This window comes from Aspergillus eucalypticola, assembly GCF_003184535.1.
Source record: "Aspergillus eucalypticola CBS 122712 chromosome Unknown BO83scaffold_31, whole genome shotgun sequence".
NCBI classification, from domain to species: Eukaryota; Fungi; Ascomycota; class Eurotiomycetes; order Eurotiales; family Aspergillaceae; genus Aspergillus; species Aspergillus eucalypticola.
The window spans coordinates 138,971-157,344 of NW_020290305.1; the positions used below are offsets into that span (position 1 = coordinate 138,971).

The 18,374-nt window shown below is 51.1% G+C and overlaps 6 protein-coding genes and 1 non-coding gene across 7 annotated transcripts; 4 read left to right on the top strand and 3 right to left on the bottom strand.

Annotated features, from left to right (window-relative positions):
* The first annotated feature begins 1,332 nt into the window (after positions 1–1,332).
* BO83DRAFT_440788 (histidine phosphatase family protein) lies at positions 1,333–3,224 on the top strand. Its single transcript, XM_025536288.1, has 4 exons — positions 1,333–2,264; positions 2,319–2,436; positions 2,492–2,596; positions 2,656–3,224. The coding sequence occupies exons 1-4, from the start codon at positions 1,484–1,486 to the stop codon at positions 3,089–3,091; spliced, it is 1,440 nt and encodes a 479-aa protein (XP_025383828.1). The 5' UTR covers positions 1,333–1,483; the 3' UTR covers positions 3,092–3,224.
* An 856-nt stretch (positions 3,225–4,080) lies between these two features.
* Positions 4,081–4,153, bottom strand: BO83DRAFT_t239. Its single transcript has one exon. It is a non-coding gene; the product is annotated as a tRNA-Thr (tRNA).
* Positions 4,154–4,717: 564 nt separating this feature from the next.
* On the top strand, positions 4,718–5,770 carry BO83DRAFT_381957 (uncharacterized protein). Its single transcript, XM_025532114.1, has one exon. It carries the CDS (start codon positions 4,796–4,798, stop codon positions 5,597–5,599), a length of 804 nt encoding a protein of 267 aa, XP_025383829.1. The 5' UTR covers positions 4,718–4,795; the 3' UTR covers positions 5,600–5,770.
* Positions 5,771–5,930: 160 nt separating this feature from the next.
* On the bottom strand, positions 5,931–7,844 carry BO83DRAFT_381958 (glycoside hydrolase family 32 protein). Its single transcript, XM_025532115.1, has one exon. It carries the CDS (start codon positions 7,829–7,831, stop codon positions 6,062–6,064), a length of 1,770 nt encoding a protein of 589 aa, XP_025383830.1. The 5' UTR covers positions 7,832–7,844; the 3' UTR covers positions 5,931–6,061.
* A 2,773-nt stretch (positions 7,845–10,617) lies between these two features.
* BO83DRAFT_402476 (uncharacterized protein) lies at positions 10,618–11,927 on the top strand (the record flags this gene model as incomplete). The annotated part of the gene is made up of 2 exons (XM_025533535.1): positions 10,618–10,627; positions 11,203–11,927. 2 exons carry the CDS (start codon positions 10,618–10,620, stop codon positions 11,925–11,927), a joined length of 735 nt encoding a protein of 244 aa, XP_025383831.1.
* A 606-nt stretch (positions 11,928–12,533) lies between these two features.
* Positions 12,534–12,804, bottom strand: BO83DRAFT_431057 (uncharacterized protein; the record flags this gene model as incomplete). The annotated part of the gene is made up of 2 exons (XM_025535556.1): positions 12,534–12,593; positions 12,661–12,804. 2 exons carry the CDS (start codon positions 12,802–12,804, stop codon positions 12,534–12,536), a joined length of 204 nt encoding a protein of 67 aa, XP_025383832.1.
* A 2,971-nt stretch (positions 12,805–15,775) lies between these two features.
* Positions 15,776–18,042, top strand: BO83DRAFT_411355 (DUF3176 domain-containing protein; the record flags this gene model as incomplete). The annotated part of the gene is made up of 3 exons (XM_025534305.1): positions 15,776–16,155; positions 16,244–16,708; positions 16,767–18,042. Exons 1-3 carry the CDS (start codon positions 16,031–16,033, stop codon positions 18,040–18,042), a joined length of 1,866 nt encoding a protein of 621 aa, XP_025383833.1. The 5' UTR covers positions 15,776–16,030.
* Positions 18,043–18,374: the final 332 nt, after the last annotated feature.

Below are 18,374 nucleotides of genomic sequence, written 5' to 3' on the forward strand. Positions count from 1 at the left end.
TGCAACAAACATAGCCTCAGGGAGACGACAACGTTCACGGTGTAGCCATGTGTCAACCATGTCAAAGCATGTCCTTGACTGCCACGAATATTAACTTCCTACGTCATATAAGCGATGATCGCCTCTTCCTTTGTTTTATTACAGCGTACTCACTTTCGGAAACTTGGCTACCTAGCTCGAGCTATGGTGGGCTGTCATATAGTAGTATTGCTTCTGCGGCAAATAGGAGCAACAGTTCGTCCCACGGTTAAGGTTGGGGTCCAGGGGGGGTGGTGCAGCAATAGCTGCAGGGTACACTTCCAACCTAGCAAAGCGCCTTTGAGGATCTAGGTATTGAATCCGTCACATGGTGTATGCATAGGCGATTCCAAACCCCCCACTGTTACACCCGGACTGACATGACTCAGGATGTAATTTGCTATGCGAGAAACTGGATCCCATCGCCCTGGCAAAACATGCAGTGACTCGCACGTGCACGCAGGCATGACGCAGACTGGCTCAGTGGGTCTAAAGGAAACACCAGCTGTTCTGGAAAGCCGGCGCTGCATACTACAGCGACAAAATGCCGCGTGTCAGCTAATACAGTTGCCTGATACAAGATCGATTCCGATCGCAGAGTGTGATCGTCTCTATGGGCTTCCATTCCGTCCAGACGTTCCAACCGATGAGAAAGCGAGTGACAGAACATGGCAGAACCGCGTGGCCGACGGAGTGGCACCTTGGCTGGCAGGTTCAAGCTTTGGCCAAGGAAGCTTGCGCTCGGCGTGGGTTGCCGAGGCGGGCAGCCCCGAGCCGTTGTTCACCCTCTTAAAATCAGGTGTCCGTGAGGGACATCATCTCCTATCAGTGCCTGGCTCATCCAAACTGCTATTTACCCACGTGTGTTCTGGGGATGACTCTACATTGGTGATTCCGTCGTCAGCAGGAGGCAGCGGAGATACGAGGGATACCAGAAGGAGTGGGAAGACACCGGCAGCGACCCCCGGAGATAAGCCCTTGCCGGGTGCATGATTAGTTGACTACACTAGTCGATTAAGCTGCTGCCATTGACCAACGGCAGTCTGTGCCTGTGTCCGTCCCACCCGTTCCTTCTGCCAATGGGAGAGTTGGCCGAAACCACGCCTTTAGACTCCAGAGTATGATTCGAATCTCGTGAGTCCCGCTGAGAGGTGGGATTCAGCCCTGTTACGTCGAGCTGGAGGGCTTCTCGCTTTGGGATGCTGAGCACGTGGGCTCTTCTGTGAGTCTGTCACTGGTAGACATCCCTCCGTCCTCGCTTTCGCTACTTTCTAGCTCACTCATCTTGAGCCGTCTCCTGGCCTGCGTGAGGCGAGCAGCTCACAGATGCATGCTGAACCGCACAATCTCCGATCGCCGGGTATAAAAGGTCCTCCAAACCCCTCCCGGTCGATATGTACCCCGCTCGTCATCTCCTATCCTCTCGAGAGCACCTTCTCCAGCTTTTGTCAATTGTACCTTCGCAATGCCTCGCACCTCTCTCCTCACCCTGGCCTGTGCTCTGGCCACGGGCGCATCCGCTTTCTCCTACGGCGCTGCCATTCCTCAATCAACCCAGGAGAAGCAGTTCTCTCAGGAGTTCCGCGATGGCTACAGCATCCTCAAGCACTATGGTGGTAACGGACCCTACTCCGAGCGTGTGTCCTACGGTATCGCTCGCGATCCCCCGACCAGCTGCGAGGTCGATCAGGTCATCATGATCAAGCGTCACGGAGAGCGCTACCCGTCCCCTTCAGCCGGCAAGGACATCGAAGAGGCCCTGGCCAAGGTCTACAGCATCAACACTACTGAATACAAGGGCGACCTGGCCTTCCTGAACGACTGGACCTACTACGTCCCTAATGAGTGCTACTACAACGCCGAGACCACCAGCGGTCCCTACGCCGGTCTGCTGGACGCGTACAATCATGGCAACGATTACAAGGCTCGCTACGGCCACCTCTGGAACGGCGAGACGGTCGTGCCCTTCTTTTCTAGTGGCTACGGACGTGTCATCGGGACGGCCCGCAAGTTCGGTGAGGGTTTCTTTGGCTACAACTACTCCACCAACGCTGCCCTCAACATCATCTCCGAGTCCGAGGTCATGGGCGCGGACAGCCTCACGCCCACCTGTGACACCGACAACGACCAGACCACCTGCGACAACTTGACCTACCAGCTGCCCCAGTTCAAGGTCGCTGCTGCCCGCCTAAACTCCCAGAACCCCGGCATGAACCTCACCGCATCCGATGTCTACAACCTGATGGGTATGTGATTACGGTACAATCATTGGCTCAAACATCCAGCTGACAGCATCCTAGTTATGGCCTCCTTTGAGCTCAATGCTCGTCCCTTCTCCAACTGGATCAACGCCTTTACCCAGGACGAATGGGTCAGCTTCGGCTACGTTGAGGATTTGAACTACTACTACTGCGCTGGGTGAGTTTACCATTTGATCCATTATTGTCTCAGATCAGCAACTAACCATCGATAGTCCCGGTGACAAGAACATGGCTGCTGTGGGTGCCGTCTACGCCAACGCCAGTCTCACCCTCCTGAACCAGGGACCCAAGGAAGCCGGCTCCTTGTTCTTCAACTTGTACGTTCTCGGCAGAATCAAATTTTCACGAAAAGAAACTCTTCACTAATATATAGTAGTGCCCACGACACCAACATCACCCCCATCCTCGCCGCCCTAGGCGTCCTCATCCCCAACGAGGACCTGCCTCTTGACCGGGTCGCCTTCGGCAACCCTTACTCGATCGGCAACATCGTGCCCATGGGTGGCCATCTGACCATTGAGCGTCTCAGCTGCCAGGCCACCGCCCTCTCGGATGAGGGTACCTACGTGCGTCTGGTGCTGAACGAGGCTGTGCTCCCCTTCAACGACTGCACCTCCGGACCGGGCTACTCCTGCCCTCTGGCCAACTACACCTCCATCCTGAACAAGAATCTGCCCGACTACACGACCACCTGCAACGTGTCTGCGTCCTACCCGCAGTATTTGAGCTTCTGGTGGAACTACAACACCACGACGGAGCTGAACTACCGCTCTAGCCCTATTGCCTGCCAGGAGGCTGATGCTATGGACTAGATGCAGAGGGGTAGGACCGGGATACTTTAGTGATGATTGATATTCAAGTTTGGTGGTGACGATCACCTTGTTAATATTCTTGTACAGTCATGCGGTGAATGTAAATAATGATAATAGCAATGATACATATTGGAACCTCGTTTTGTTCTTTGTGTGCATAGGCGCTTTGGGGGTTGTTTTTCGGCTTTAGGCTTATTTTCAATTCGTGTATAGTGCGGTCAGTAAATTCATCAACAATTTTTATTGGAATGCAATGCTGTGTACGAGAAACTATTGGATAAAAGACGCAGCTACTAGCTGACTGCTTGGAAACTTTCTGTGTACACCGCATGCCGTCTCGTATGGTCGGGGTTCAACTTGGACCGTGCTTCGTGAACTTGCCATAACTCTCAACGGTCGCATCGGGCTATTTGGCCTCGACGAATGTGAGATTCGGTTCATAGCTAGTTCTAGTGAGCAATAAGGTTAACTAAGTATGTTAATAAGGGATTAGCAGACTGGAGTGGTGACTAAAAGTTCAACTTCGATGGCCCTTCCGAATGTTGCGGCAAACCCATGACAAAATTATATATCACCGACACAGCACCAACTGAGACAAAAGTAGTTTAGTACTACTATAGTACTATCTGGGTTTTAGCACAACTTCAATCAATGTACAAAGGCGACCGATAATCTCGAAGAGATTACCGTACTCAAGCTGATTGCCATGATTCTTGCATACCTAATTTGATTATAGCATACTCGCACTGTCATATGCTTCCCAGGGGTTGGTTGAAAACGTATCGGATTGAGTATGTAGGGTACAGGTAACCTTTCTGCTACCTGTGTTCTAGCGCATCCATCTTACCAAGGATCCAAAGATGTACATAACAAAACCATTAGCCTTTGAGAGCTTGTTTAAAGATGTCTTTGTAAAGTGATGTGCAGAGAATGCGGTCCCTTGAAGGGGATAAGGAAGGTATGAGAAGAAAAAAAGAAAAAACAAAAAATGCTTCCACGCGGATTCGAACCGCGGACCTCATGATTACTAGTCATGCGCTCTACCAACTGAGCCATAGAAGCTGGTCGATGTATGGAATACTAACTGTTCGCTTTATGTGCAGCAAATATAATCAAGGAGCACGCTGTCACAAAAAAAGCTTTCTTATGCAGGTTCCCGGATTGACAGGACAACATCAACCTGTCCAGTCTGACCAAATGTTACCAACTGATTATCTGCAACCTCCTTGACCCAATTATCTAACATGTTTGCCAATTCATGCGTTGGGACTCACCATGTCCAACAACGTACTTCCTAGACTATCTCATCAGTCACCACTTCAAATCAATTCCCCATCGTTCCTGACCTTCAGCCACTCCAATCTAGCAGCAACATACAAAGAATCCCACAAGAAAATCAGCATCGATGACGTGAGATGTGCCCCAACTGGACCTGACGCGGCTGAGGGATGGCGGAGCAGTGGATTCGGATCGTGCAGCCATTGGGGGCCACGGTAAGCCGCCACAGCTTCAGCCCCAGCAGTAGTCGACTACTACGTAGTAGTGTCGGACCCTGTCAGACTCAAATTGTCTGAGATATAAATAACCCCGAACAGATGACCTATCATCCTACCCCTTTAAGCCATGAAAACAACCACTTTTTTCTCCATTGACAGTACGCACTCTACAACACATCACCACTACAATTCTGTCCCTGCACGAGAAATGTCCGACCACGATGTCCCCGCGTTCGATGTCTACTTCATCTTCCAGAAACAGGAGTTGAAGCTCGTCTTCAACTCGGCAACCCATGCAAATGCATACCAAGCCTCAAACCGTGAGGGTCGCATCTTCACCGCAGAGCCCACCGCTGTCTACCTCCCTCACTCCCCCGCCATGACCTATCTCCGCGACAGCAGCAATGGTCTGGTGATTGGCTTCGCGACCACCGAAGACGCAGAGACATGGTGCCGCACATCCATTCTCGGCCATCTTTACTCGTCAGAACCGTCTCCGGAGGTCCGCATCAGACGCACCTGGACGGACGAGGAGCTGGATGAGGTGCTTCGCATCCAGTCCAACACGAATGTCTTCCGGAAAAGCGTCCCTTTCACCCTGCGCCCTGCCATGCCACCAAGCATCACTCCTCCCGCAAGCAATTCCTCTTCCTCTACCACTACCTCGAGAGCCCCGAGTGGTCAGTTCGCACCGCCTCCGTGGGCACAGGTCTCGCTGAACCTGGATTTCGAATCCCCGCCCACTACCACGTTGACCCCACCGACTCAATATCAATTGCCAAGCACATACTCGCCAGTGTCGGACCAGCCACCCAGGGAAAATATCATAGCGTACCCCGGTCCACAGGCGCCACGCGCACAATCCTACGCCGTACCTTCAGAGACAGGGAACGGGCCAGCGCAAAGGAAGCCTATCCCACAGGTCGACGAGCTTGGAGTCGCTCCTCTCCGACCTACACATATTTCACCGAGAACGTCCAGTACGAGTCTTCATCGTGTATCAGTTCAGTAGACGATCGGGAAAGTAAAATAACTGAGACGATTTACATAGCGATGGCGTTAATGTTGAAGGTATTGCAGTTTTGCATATTTTTTTTTATGGTTGGGTTATAATGATAAAACAGTCGTTAAGAAGACAATAAGAGTTGTCCAACGGTCTATCTGCCGTTCATGGTAGGTGCTGCAATAGAGGGTGTTTTTCTTTGCTGTAGCACATTAATCATGCCTGCGTTATTGAACACAACGCATCGGCATCGATCAATTACTGGGTTCGATAGCCATCTATAGATAACCTCACATCCCCTCAATACTGACGATCCGGCCAAGCATCATACAAGCCCTCGGACACAGTCACGTTGGAGAACGCAACACCACTCACACCATTATGGAAGAAGCTGATGTCAGTGGAGTTGGCATACCAGGAACTATCCTCAAGTTAGCATCACCACACTTCAATCATCAACCAGGAAGATACTCACCGAACCCAGGTACTCAACGCAAACCGACCATTGGCATAAATCTCCAACACCGAGTTATCCACCACGAGAGTCAAATCCAGCGTCTCAATGGCCTGCTCGCCGCCATTCAGCACGTCAAACAGACGCAACTTGCCAGCTTCCGCACTGCTATCGATGCCATCAGTCGTGCGCGCCGCAGCACTAGTGTTACTGCGATCCACGATAATCGACTCATTCGAGAACTGGTAGTACACAGTGGTACTCTCGTGCTCCGACGAGAGGATCTGGAATCCACTCTTAAGTCCCGATCCCCTAGCCGAAGCAGGGAAGGACAGCTGCGCGGACAGAACGAAAAACTTCTCGGACGGCGAGCGCTTGAACGGAACAACACCACTGCTGTTCAGGGTGCGGCCGGACTCAGTGAACGACGTTCCCGACAGCAACGCGGCCTTGGTCTCCCGGGCAATGGAGATACCCAGCGTCTGCAGCTCGACGGTGCCCGCACTGCCATCGCTGCTCACGACCTGCCACGAGGCACCAGACTCCCGGGCCAGAGCATTGTCCACCACATTGTGGATATACAGCACGCGCAACTCACGCGGAAGCAGCAGCGTACCGGTCCAATTCTGCTGGTTCGTGGGGAACCCTTCGGCCTGTTCGAACAGGTCACCGGACAGCCAGACGTAGGAGATGAAGCGATCTGGGGCGCCGCTCTTCGTGGAAGGCAGAGAAGTCGAGGGGAGAACCTTTCCGGCAGCAGCGTAAGAGGAGAAGCCCCAGTCGAGGAAGCCCGCCATGTTGGGGGTGAACGAGACAGAGCCATTGTGGGAGACTGCACCAGACACCCAGAGCATGTCGTGGATGCTGGTGAGCTGGGGCACGATGGGCAGGTCAGAGCCCTCAGTGCCGAGGGTGGTGAAGATCTGGCCGTGGGGGTTGTATCCGTACTCGTCGAGACTGAAGACATTGCCGGTCTCAAAGTTGAAGGCCCATCGGCCGGCCCAGGTGCCGTTACCCCAGGTGGAGTTGGTGGGTTCGTGCCACCATTGGCCGAGGTACTCCCAGTACTGGAAGTCTGAGTCGTACTGACGGTAGAGGAATTGGGCGGGGCCCTTTTCGTGCAGACCACCGGAGATGACGGTGTACCAGGTGTTGTTCTTGCTGTGGAGGAGGGAGTCGAGAGTGGGGTTTTGGAAGACGTAGGGGTCCCGGAATGCGGTGACGTTGTAGGCGAAGGGAGGGCCAGGGATGACGGGGCCCTGGTCGAGCTTAGTGAAGTTGCTGCCGCCGTCGGAGGAGACCGCGAGGGATTGAGTCTCACTGCCGCGGGTGTAGGGGATCGACCAGTGGATGGGGAGATAGGAGACGGAGGTGTAGAGGAGCGTGGGGAGGCCGTTAATGCCGTTGGGGATGACGGAGCCGTCGAAGACAGCGACGGGGTCGTTGATGCCCCCGGGGACAATGACTTGGTTGCCTTGGTTGAGGTCTTGGTAGGTGGCTAGATCATCGGTGGTGGCACTGGAGATGCCGCTGCCATCGTGAAGGAAGCCGACGTGGAAGAGACCCGTGGCGGGATCGGTGTAATGCAGGCAGGGATCACCGATTTGGCCGTTTGGGGGCAGGACGTGGGCGCGGGGACGCCATGTTTCAAAGAGGGAGCCATTGGGCAGGGTGGAAAGGTTTGGAGGAGCGACATTGTAGTCGATGAGAACGGAGGCCCGCGTCTGCATCGAAGGAGAGGCAGCAGCAGCACTGCCGAGCAGTACGGAAGCCGTTTGAAGCTTCATGTCGAGGTATCGCAATGGAGGGGACACTCACTTCCCCTCCCTTGGCAGAGGGGAAAAAAGTGACACTTTATATGGCATGTTTTGTTTGATGCAGGGGTGCCGGGGAATTTCCGACAACTAGAACTAGAATGGTTGGAATGCTGGATGAATAGTCCGTATCCTCGGGGAAATTGAGGATTTGCGGAGGAAGTCCGCTTAGGGTTCGCGCGGGGAGATTCAGCGTGGATTCCCCGAAATTTCCCCCGGGTTCCCGCAACGAGGTTATGATGCTGCCGATCTTCAAATGGGGACCCGCTGAGGTTCTGTTGACTTGTTTGAACTTACTTGCTGGATAGACAAGTTAGCTCGTGGAGTGCTTTTGTTTAACCGTAAAGAGAAAGTGAGAGCCGGAGGTTTGTCGGTATGACGAGGTGGAGATCGAGTGGGAACGGCAGTGAAGAAGAGATGAAAAGTGGGCAGGTTATAGGAAGAAAAGGTTTAACGAGTCGTATAGGACACGAGGTGCTGCTTCAAGTATAAAATTAGGGGTGATTTGGGCGAACGCTGTGAAGAGTCTTCATCGCGCAATGTGTGCCTTGGTCTGACTTGTTCGCACTGGTCCGTCACACTCGCAGCGATGAGGGTTCAAAGATCTCTTGTCATCGGAGGAAGATAAGTCCCAGGCACCAAGGTACTCCTTGTTTTAAAGCTCATTATCAATCAGTCTGTGCCGGAAGAGGGTCGGGAAGCTGATTGCCCACACGGCATATGGTGGAGACTGCGAGGTTTGTGACATCGGGTCAGGAAGGTCACAGAATAAGGATCAATATGCTCTGTGAGACGCGACTATCGACCATTACATGAGTTAATAAGTACTTATTGGTATCTCTTGTCGGATTCCTGCTGCAATTGATGAAATCGGATATATGAAAGAAATCGACACATTCAGTACGAAAGACAGAATTGTGTGGTGATATTGGAGGCAGACACGAGAATGCATCCTGGGTCATGAACCCTTGTGCATATTGAACAAGTAAGGGCGTTTCAGGTGATGTAGGTCAAGTTGCAGTTGGTGAATCCATGACAAATGATATAGAGTAATGAAACGTTGGGCGAGGACTGAATGTTGGGCAAGCGCTGAATACGTATGGGTCATTGCGGATTCTGCAACATTCTTCTGCTTTATCTTATACTACGTCGGCGTATGCTGTCTCCTTACTTATCGCATGGAACTAGAGCTGAGGTTTCACTTGTACCTGGAAAGTAAATAGGAATGGGCGGAGCAAAGGGCTACTCGGAGTTATATGACATAATCGTAGACATGATATTTGGAAAATCTGTGCTTCATGGAGAGATCGTGAATTTATCTTATATTTCATCTGAAGGAGCCTCGTAATTGAAGAGATAGAAATGTCTTTCAATAATAAGAGCATAATTTTTTATTTCTTAGTTTATATGTTTTTTAATTCTATTCTATTCTATTTTATTCTTTTAAATCCCGAAATGACGTCGTGCCCTAAAGATTTGATTTATACACACCTCAAACTACCTTGTCTAACAGCATGTCTCTTACCAAGTTAGGTAACACCCCGTAGCCTGCCATTTGTTGTGTCCTCCATAATACTCCAATTGTATAAAGAAGCATGTTCACAGTGTGGTGCCAGAAACTGACGGCGAGCAGAACCATGCACAGATGAGTCTTGAACGGGTCGAAGAAGCCGCCGTACACTACCAATTTTGTCAATAACAACGATTAATGTTAGATATTTTATCTTGGTAATCGCTCAATAGTGGTTTTAGGCTATGCTAAAAAGGACAGTCTTCCAATCGGAGTGGCTCATTTCCAGTGGGATCCAGAGAAACCCTTTCGAGACGCATTCTAGGGAGATCTAACAATGCGAAATGAATTGACCAAGCACGAAATAGCTAAAGGAAGACATGTAAGAGGGGCCAGTCGGATCCGTAGATTCCGACCAAGCTACAGCTGCAGCAGGTCCTCTTGAGGTCAGAGCATCAGCCCTACAGTAGTCTTCGCAAGATCTAGCTTTCTGTTACATCTAGGTAGCCTAGCCCTACGGCATACTTCAGGGTGCAGACAGTTGGAGATAATAACGTATAGAAACATTCAATGTTACGACTGAGAATTTCATTACTCAAAATGCTGCCTTGGACAGACTGTGGATCAAAGGTCCTGTGCGAGTCTTCTACGATGATGCATCTACTATCGATGTTGACGTGTCCCTAAAGCTTCTTGTGGATGAAAGACAAAGGATGCGTCATAACAACTTTGGTACATGGCAATCCCAAACATGTCCAAGCATTCCCTGCAGTTCCTGACCATGATTGGTTACCACCACTCAACACTCCATGCAGATTTTATTGGTGAGCCCCAGTGTGCTGCTACAAGGATTGGCTCGGTCCATGTCTCTGACTTGTCCCAATTCAATTGGTCGGATGGGTGCAGGGTTATGTAGGTCCAACAGGCGATCTGTGCTTACAAGGCTAGCAGGCGGAAGATTTTGTGACAGGTACAGTCTACTCTTCTCACATCCTGCTATTTGTTACGATAGAGGGCCATCCCTTGACCGGCTGGCAGCTCGATAGACGCGTTGGGCGTATCTAACTTGTACGACAACAGAAAGTCACTTCCTATGCAAATTGCTGCATGGTCCACGAGAGTAGGCCTAACGGGAAATATTGGCTTGTAGTGCGGTGATCGCTCTGGCGGTTTCCTGTCACAAATGGCACGTTGGGCTGGTGTCATGAAAGAACCAGAATCCCTCCAGCGATTCTGTGCGCACACTAGCATGGCGCTAGGTGCTAGTAATGAAAGGGATCCTGGTCAAATTCGAAGACCCAGCGACCAGGCTCCAAGAGATTAGAATCTTGTATCACCGATGTTTTTACGGCAACTGAGAGAACGATCATATACCCCGTGGGATCGGAAGACGCCAAATTGGGCTAGAGGGCATCTGAGCGAATTATTCTCTAAGTGAGCCTCACCCCGGTCCCATAGTGGATAGAAGTTATACTGATCTCGGCGTTGTTCGCAAGCATGAGTGCCTCGTGCTAACTTTAAGACGATGTAACTGTACTGCATGGTGCCGGTCAGAAAAAGGAGCCCAAGTCCTTGACGGCTCTTAGTGGAGTAGACACAAGGCTTGAGGCAAGATAGATCAAAGTAATTACTAGGATCTGGAGTGCTCCTCCCCAATCAGACGCCTAGTCCAGGATAAAGACAGGAGCGGCCATTAGCCACGTTGGAAGAGGCTAGACAGTATACTGTTTTAATAGTGGCGAACAGGCAGACTGAAAAGTCAGATGGAGAAAATATCGAAAGCTGACGGTGATAGCGGCTTAATTTTTCACGTCGCCAATGAACATGGCGACAGAGTCTCCAACCTCCCAATTAACCGCCGAGATGCTTGTGACGTTGGAGATGGTCAAGGATTCCCCTTGGGAGGAACCGGTCCCCGTTAGTCCCTTCTGGGACAGTATAGACTACTCGATCGCTCGCAATTTCCTCGGCAGCTTTACACACGCCGAACTGGCACAGCTACCCACTGACGAGGACAGCACCGCTGACCAGAAATCCAAGCTTATACTCCTCCTACGACTCCTGCAGAAGAAATTGGATGAAGAAGAAGCTGCCACTTCTCCCCCATCCAGCCTCTACACCAGCAATTACCACCAATGGTACCGATTATGGCAAGGGATCTACGTCCTTCAGGACGAGTTGAACCTCCCCGAGGCGGAAAAGACCATTCGGATGCTGGTGGACAAGACACCATACAAATCGAATCCAGTACCATCGCATATGCTAGCAGAGCACCTGGTAAAAGTTGGCAAGTACGAAGAGGCAGAACGGACCGAGAGACCGATCCGCGCATGGATGGATGCCCGGCCGCATTTGGGGCCGTCCTCCCCACAGGCGCTCAACGCTCGTCGGCTTATCGCCCAAGCCTTGTGGGGACAGGGACCGTCGAGGCGCTCGGAAGCCGAAGCTCTAATAGCCGAGATTCATTGGATCGTCGAGGAGATGGGGGAAGGGCAGTTTGCGATTTACCAGGCGGAAGAGAGAAGGCTGAACCAGGTGATGATGGCCACTCTACAGTGACTCTGTTCATATATTTGGGTGAATTTCCCTAGTTAGAGGGACCGCCAATGCCCACTCTCAATGCCTCGGGCTGTGCTTTCTCCCCCAGTTGTTACTAGGATGTGCAAATTGGTGCCATCAAGCCGTATGGCAGCTTCCTGGTGCATGGGCTTGTCGCGCGCCGCATACAAACGTGCGCGTAGGTAGATACTGAAAAGTGCGGGAAGAATTTAACGGCGCAAGAACAGGAGGACTGTCATACATGCAACTGACTTTTTGCGCATTCTTCTTAGTAATCTATTGTTGGGCGATATATGTCGTGACGAAAGTATTATACAGGAGAAAAGGGCAATTAAGGAGCGCGAGATTAGAGTCCGTCGAGCGGCTTAGGTATTATAAGGAATGTGGTCTGGCGAGGGTAGGTGTATATGTCGATCGAGGAGTCGCAGGAAAAGGGTATATTCGGGAAGGAAGTTTGAGGAGGAAGGCATTTAATCGGTGCCGATGCACTTTTCGCAGCAGCTGCAGCAGTGGCAGCAGAAGCAGCAACTGAGCGAAACCAAGCAGTCAGCACATGGATGTACTCAAAAAGGGGCAATTCTCGTATGGGACTGCGGGGGCGATCACTCACGCATCCTCCGGTCCGTCACCACCACGCAAGCGCAATTCCATTCCTTCGCCAAGGGACTGAAGTGGTGTTTCTTAGTTCTCAAGTCTGCGGTGTTATATCATAGAATGAATTCCAAGCACGTACAGGCTGATCGGTGACGATCTCATCCATGGTGGGGGCGGCCGGGCTCTGAGGTTGGTTCATGGTGAGAGTGACGGGATCCCAAGTCACCTCCTGAACCTCCTCCTGGCCGGAGGGGCGGAACCAGCTCATCACAGCATCAAACATTATGTCTATAAATATTCGAGCGGTATTTCAACCTGCGATTGAGTGATATGGAGCAAAATTGGCCGTGAATTGTTGCCAAGGAGCGAGCGATAAACCCAAGAAAACGAGTGTCGGGGTGGATGGGTGTAGGCAAAAATTACAAGGAGCGGCGGATTGAGGGAGAGAAGAAGAAAATGAAGAGGATGGAAGAGGAGAGAGGATGACAGAAAAGGCTAAGACGACACCATCGACGCCATTTAAGATTGATCCCGCGGACTATGCGGAGCTATGTACACAAGGCTCGCATTTTTTTTCCCTGCTTCCGCAGGGGGGCCTTTTCGCTGAACGAGGGGACAGACAGCCAGCCTAGGCAGAGAGAAGAGTTCCGATAAAGGTTCCCATCCAGGAAGCTTAGCCCGATCGGTTTGCCCTTAGTGGCCCGAACCATTTGTGAATGGCCTCGTCGCAGGCGACGAGTCCTTGCTGTCAGGGCTCCGCCCGGACATACGTAACTTAGCGGAGTCGAATTTTCACGGCTCTGAGGTTGCCGTTGTCCGAGAGGGGAGGCCTACGTAGACCATCTCATCCCCGAGGACCAAAGTGGTTAATCGCGTGGACAGGGAGGCGCATGCTTGGTGGAGAGGGGAATGTACAATGGTAGAAGCACTAAGGAAAGCTAGGAGTTGGCACTATTCAGGTCCAGCAATTTGGTTCGTTAGATAGGGAGGAGATAAGTTCGTCCAGAATGACGAAGAAAAATAGTGAGTAAGTCAATGGAGAACACAAGAGCAAGGAAATCCTGAGCCTTAGGTGGTGCTGATTGGCAGAGATGGCCATGTCAGAAAAGCTGGGGAGGTCAATCCGGCCAGCGACCCGACAGCAATCTTGATGGGAAGAGATTTGCAACTGGAAGACTAGTTAGTGGTGAGTGGATACTGGAGACAGAGAGAAGAGCTGGGAAAGAAGAAAGTCAAGAGACTCAGGCAGGCAGGCAGCAGTCCGACCGGGAAATTTGCTCGATTGGGATGAGATCTGGTATACACCTTCCCCAATAAAGACTAGCGCACGCCACTAGCGTTTGTTAGTGTAGAATTTCGACCAATTATATTTCACTAGACTCGTCAACCAATTTTTTTATTTGTTTATCCGCCAGAGGAGACTATTCCTCTTTGGGCTGTGCCTCAATAGGCATCTGCATTTACTGAGAGACTGTCCTATCGACGAATTATTATTTCATTTCAACCCACTACTAACTAACATTTGTATGTGATCAAAAGGAGGAGCAAATTAGGAGGGGCTCGTACCCCTGGTTTTGCACCCTTGATCCTCAGGGTTTCTTCAAAGGGTATCGTACTATCTAACTAATGATAATAAAAGATGCCATTCGCCATCGTACCTGGCAGTTCATCCCGATATTACCTAGTGGTGGTTGTACTTCCTTTCACATTTCCGCACGAAGGATGTCAGTGCAGCGTCAAGGAGTGGGCTCATCATCTGCAAACTGTGGAGCCCCTTGATGCTTTGAGCCATCTGGTGTTCAAGAATAGTGTGATCGACACAATCAACTTGCGACGCCCGTCACCACCGCAGGTATACCAGCGTACATTAATAGCACTGAATAGCACCTGAATAGTACAGAGTACATGTTGCTTGATGTTGTGTTACGCGTTGGGACTCGCAATCCTGGCGATCCTTTCAGTTTCTCTACGAGTGTTATTAGGCGGAGTGCACCTAATAGATAGTTTCCCCAGCCTGAAATTTAACCCACGCTCAATGAGCTGATGCGGCGCAGAAGTTTGAACTAGTATATCGATCAAGGATCGTGCCTCGCTGTTGCAGATGTCCAGGGTGGCCCGACGTCCAATGGCAGAGAAACTTTTACGGCAAGCAAAGGGTAGCATCTCTGGCATGTGTCTCGGACGTACCAGAGTTGCCAGAATCTAGCTCAAGTTCTAGAATGGCAGTTAAGCCCGACGGCCACCCTTCTATATTGCTTCTGCCCCATTACAACGGCCGTTCAGCCACTCCCATGTCAGCCTCCCGCCCGACAAGCTTTTTGGTCGGATGCTAAGCTTTATTCTGGTGCCTAATCTTATCCGTGGACCATGCTTCAGTCCAAACCATGCCACGCAACTCTAAGCAGTGCAATGATGACAGCTCAGAATCAATCATTGTTGTTCGATCACGGAACATTTCCTCTGTTCTGCCTTTCAGTTCCAGCTGGATCTGATCTCCGCAGAAGAATTCTCTAAACACCCCGAGAGAACTGTTGATATCTACACAAGAATTACCAGAACCAGATCTCGGAATTATGTCCGCAACACCACACCACTTCAATCAAGCTGAAACATATATATTAACCGGAGTCAAGCGAAAATGCATGCTGGTGAACATGCAAACATTTATGCGGGCCCATGCAAGCATCTGCAGAGGCTGACATGTGTCCTCTCTCTACCTCCAATATCTAAGTCCAAGAGCGATAGTGCTGGACATAAGAAGTATTCCCCAAGTCAGTCAGGCATACGGTTGCCAAAGACTCCAGATGATGGGTAATTGAGCGGCGCACCCACACTAGAGCAACTATACAGTGTCAGTACTGTGTGGCTGTGGTGGCGGGAGTTTGACCACGACATAGACTGTTTGTTCAACCCCCGTCTGCATAGTGCATATTACTGACTCCTAATGGCAGGTCAATCAAGTATGGCATGTGCTGTCCGACCAAAATTCGGTTTTACTGCAGCGACATTTTGGACTGTAGATCAGCCACAACCGTCTCCCGTCGAGGATCGACCTAGTCTTTATTTGCACAGACGACTCGCGACTTTATCGATGCTCTCAGTCCAGAAGTTTCACATTCTACGGCATTCCAGCTGGCAAATGTTGACTGTCATGCTTGCAATGTGCTCTAGAAGCTAGGTGGATAAAAGAACTGGCAACGCTGATGGTATTGCCTTTGTGAATGCCCGTGAAGAGAGATTTTCCGCTCGAGTGAGACATCGCCACCTCAACTCCACGTCGATCTTCTTCTCGTGCGACTGAAGACTGCGCATTAGTGTCAATCGAGTCAGTTAACCTTTCGGCTTTGAAGGGAGATGCGGGAAAGATAAGCGTTGGAGAGGCTGACCGTTTGTAGCGGTTTTGCCAAAAAAGGAAATGCCCCCCCTGCCGGATGTTTACTGGCCAATAAGAAGTCTTTTGGGCGATCAATTACCCGGATAGGGCTTGTTGACCCCTGGGACTAAGCCATATGTGGCTAAGCCATGTCTCAGAGTCCTTCAAGATGTCCTCACCGCTTTCCCTTTCAGCTTGTATCGGGGCTGCCAAAATCCCACGGGGATTGCCTCAATGGGGAGTCATCGTCGCCCAGATGGAGTATCACGCAGATCTTGATCAGATCTTCTCCCTGGCATGGAGAGAGAAATCTCCATCGCCTCCTACAAAGACCTGATGTGTCTTACAGCTCCCCCAACCGGCCAGCAGTTATCATGAAGGCCCTCAAGGATGAGTACGATTTGGGGTACCGCAATCTCGAGGACCCAAAGGAACCCTCGACCCGCCCGTTATCGACCTCCAGACCATTGCTTCTGCAGAGTCAGACCTCGAAATTTTGGTTGTCAGGCTGGACCTGGGAGATCGTGAGCTGTGTCATTGCCGTAGCGGCTCTGGTCACCATCATTATCGTCCTCTACAACTATGATAACCGGCCTATGCCGGACTGGCCATATGGCATCACTCTCAATGCCGTGGTTTCCGTGCTGGTGACCCTAATGAAAGCGGCCATGATCTTCCCAATCACCGAGGGACTGTCGCAGTTGAAATGGTCCTGGTTCAACCAGCGAAACCAACTGAGCGACCTGTCACTACTGGACGCGGCCAGTCGCGGAGCTTTCAGCGCCACCTTTGTTCTGTTCCGCTTTCTACCTCGGCATGAGTGTCTCACCAATATTAACTTTGCCCGACATATAGTCCTAACAGATAATTAGTCACTTGGTATCCATCGGATGCTTCATAATGGTGGTTGCTGCGGCCATTGCGCCGTTCGTACAGCAAGTCATCAACATCACGTCGCAGCCCGTCCACTCGTTCGATCATTCCGCCATCCAAGTCTGCAATACAAGCAGCTACATCGACTATGGCGAAGGCGCCGGGCCGGGTTTGAACAAGGTTCCTCTATCCACAACCGGGGCCATCTACACTGGTATTTTTCAGAGTGAAGGCCCAGACAGCAACACGGTTACCATGACATGTCCCACGGGGAACTGTACTTTCACCCCTTATCAATCTCTAGGGTTTTGCAGTCGCTGCGCCAACATCACTGACAGCCTCACCCTGCACAAAACATCGGTTGTCAGTACCATGGCCAATTATAACTACACCCTCCCCAATGGATTCAGCTTCGAGACTTCCTGGAGCATGATGTATCTGATGAACGCTACCAACGGCCTAAACCTCGTCAAACTCGACACCGGAAATCTACCGGTGATGCTGAACTTCACCGCCATCAGCGCCGCCGGCTACGGTGTGCCACCACAGATCAGTGCCACCGAGTGCGCCCTCTATTTCTGCGTCAAGACCTACGAAGCCTCGGTCCAAAACGGCCGCTACAATGAAACCCTGGTATCTACAGCCTCATCCTCGAACTACTCCGCCACATCGGCGACCAGCGACATCTTGCTCACACCTGAAACATGCTATGTGAACGGCACCCAACAACCCGACCGCACAGACTGCACCTACAACGTTAGCTGGCTCAGCCGACTAGCCATGTACAATTCCCTAACGCCCCTGCTAAAAGGCAAGGGCTCACTCTTCGTCAGCAACCGACCAAACTGGTCATCCGACACTATGCGTGCTGTATACGGCGTAGAGGGCAATTACACGGACATCAATTCGATGTTCCAATCACTCGCGGGCGCATTGACGACCCATGCGCGCAACGCCGTGTGCAAGGGGTCAGTAAACGGTACGACCTGGACCGTCGAGTCATTCGTGCACGTCAAGTGGCTGTGGATGATTCTCCCGATTGCACTGATGGTCTTGACCCTCATCTTCCTCATCACGACGGTAGTCCGGACGCGGAACCATTTCATCTGGAAGTCGTCGCCGCTGGCGTTGTTGTTCTCGGATGTAGCTGTTGAGGCTCCGCACGCGTTCGAGCGCAGTCCGGATTTGACCCAGATGGAGGCGGCATCGCGCAAGATGAAGGTGTGGTTGGAGACGACGACAGGAGGGGCGAAGTTGAAGGCAGTCGTGGGGTGATGCTACTACCACTTTTATGATGAGATATTCTATACCCTGTATACTAGTCATAATGTGTATAATATGTAATATAGTCTATGAGCAGAAGAGCAATTATGGTTATGAAGATGATACCTAAAGAGAAGTTCATGAGACATAATGTTATGTGAAATAGTAATGAAGTAACATCCATATTCTGTAGGCTCCCCATTGATCCGGTATGCTTGGCAAACTGGAGAATCTCCCCCCTTTTTGTGGTCCATATCCCGATGCTCCATTATTGATCCTCAACAATCTACTCTACGACTTCACAGCAAAGGAAAGAAACTTCAATGATGAGGAAATTTTCATTA

Excerpts from the sequence above, each read along its gene's own strand:
- BO83DRAFT_440788 (XM_025536288.1), top strand. The coding sequence starts at position 1,484 with ATGCCTCGCACCTCTCTCCTCACCCTGGCCTGTGCTCTGGCCACGGGC. Across the intron at positions 2,265-2,318 it reads CGATGTCTACAACCTGATGG|TTATGGCCTCCTTTGAGCTC; the intron begins GTATGTGATTAC and ends ACAGCATCCTAG. Across the intron at positions 2,597-2,655 it reads GGCTCCTTGTTCTTCAACTT|TGCCCACGACACCAACATCA; the intron begins GTACGTTCTCGG and ends AATATATAGTAG.
- BO83DRAFT_381957 (XM_025532114.1), top strand. The coding sequence starts at position 4,796 with ATGTCCGACCACGATGTCCCCGCGTTCGATGTCTACTTCATCTTCCAG.
- BO83DRAFT_381958 (XM_025532115.1), bottom strand. The coding sequence starts at position 7,831 with ATGAAGCTTCAAACGGCTTCCGTACTGCTCGGCAGTGCTGCTGCTGCC.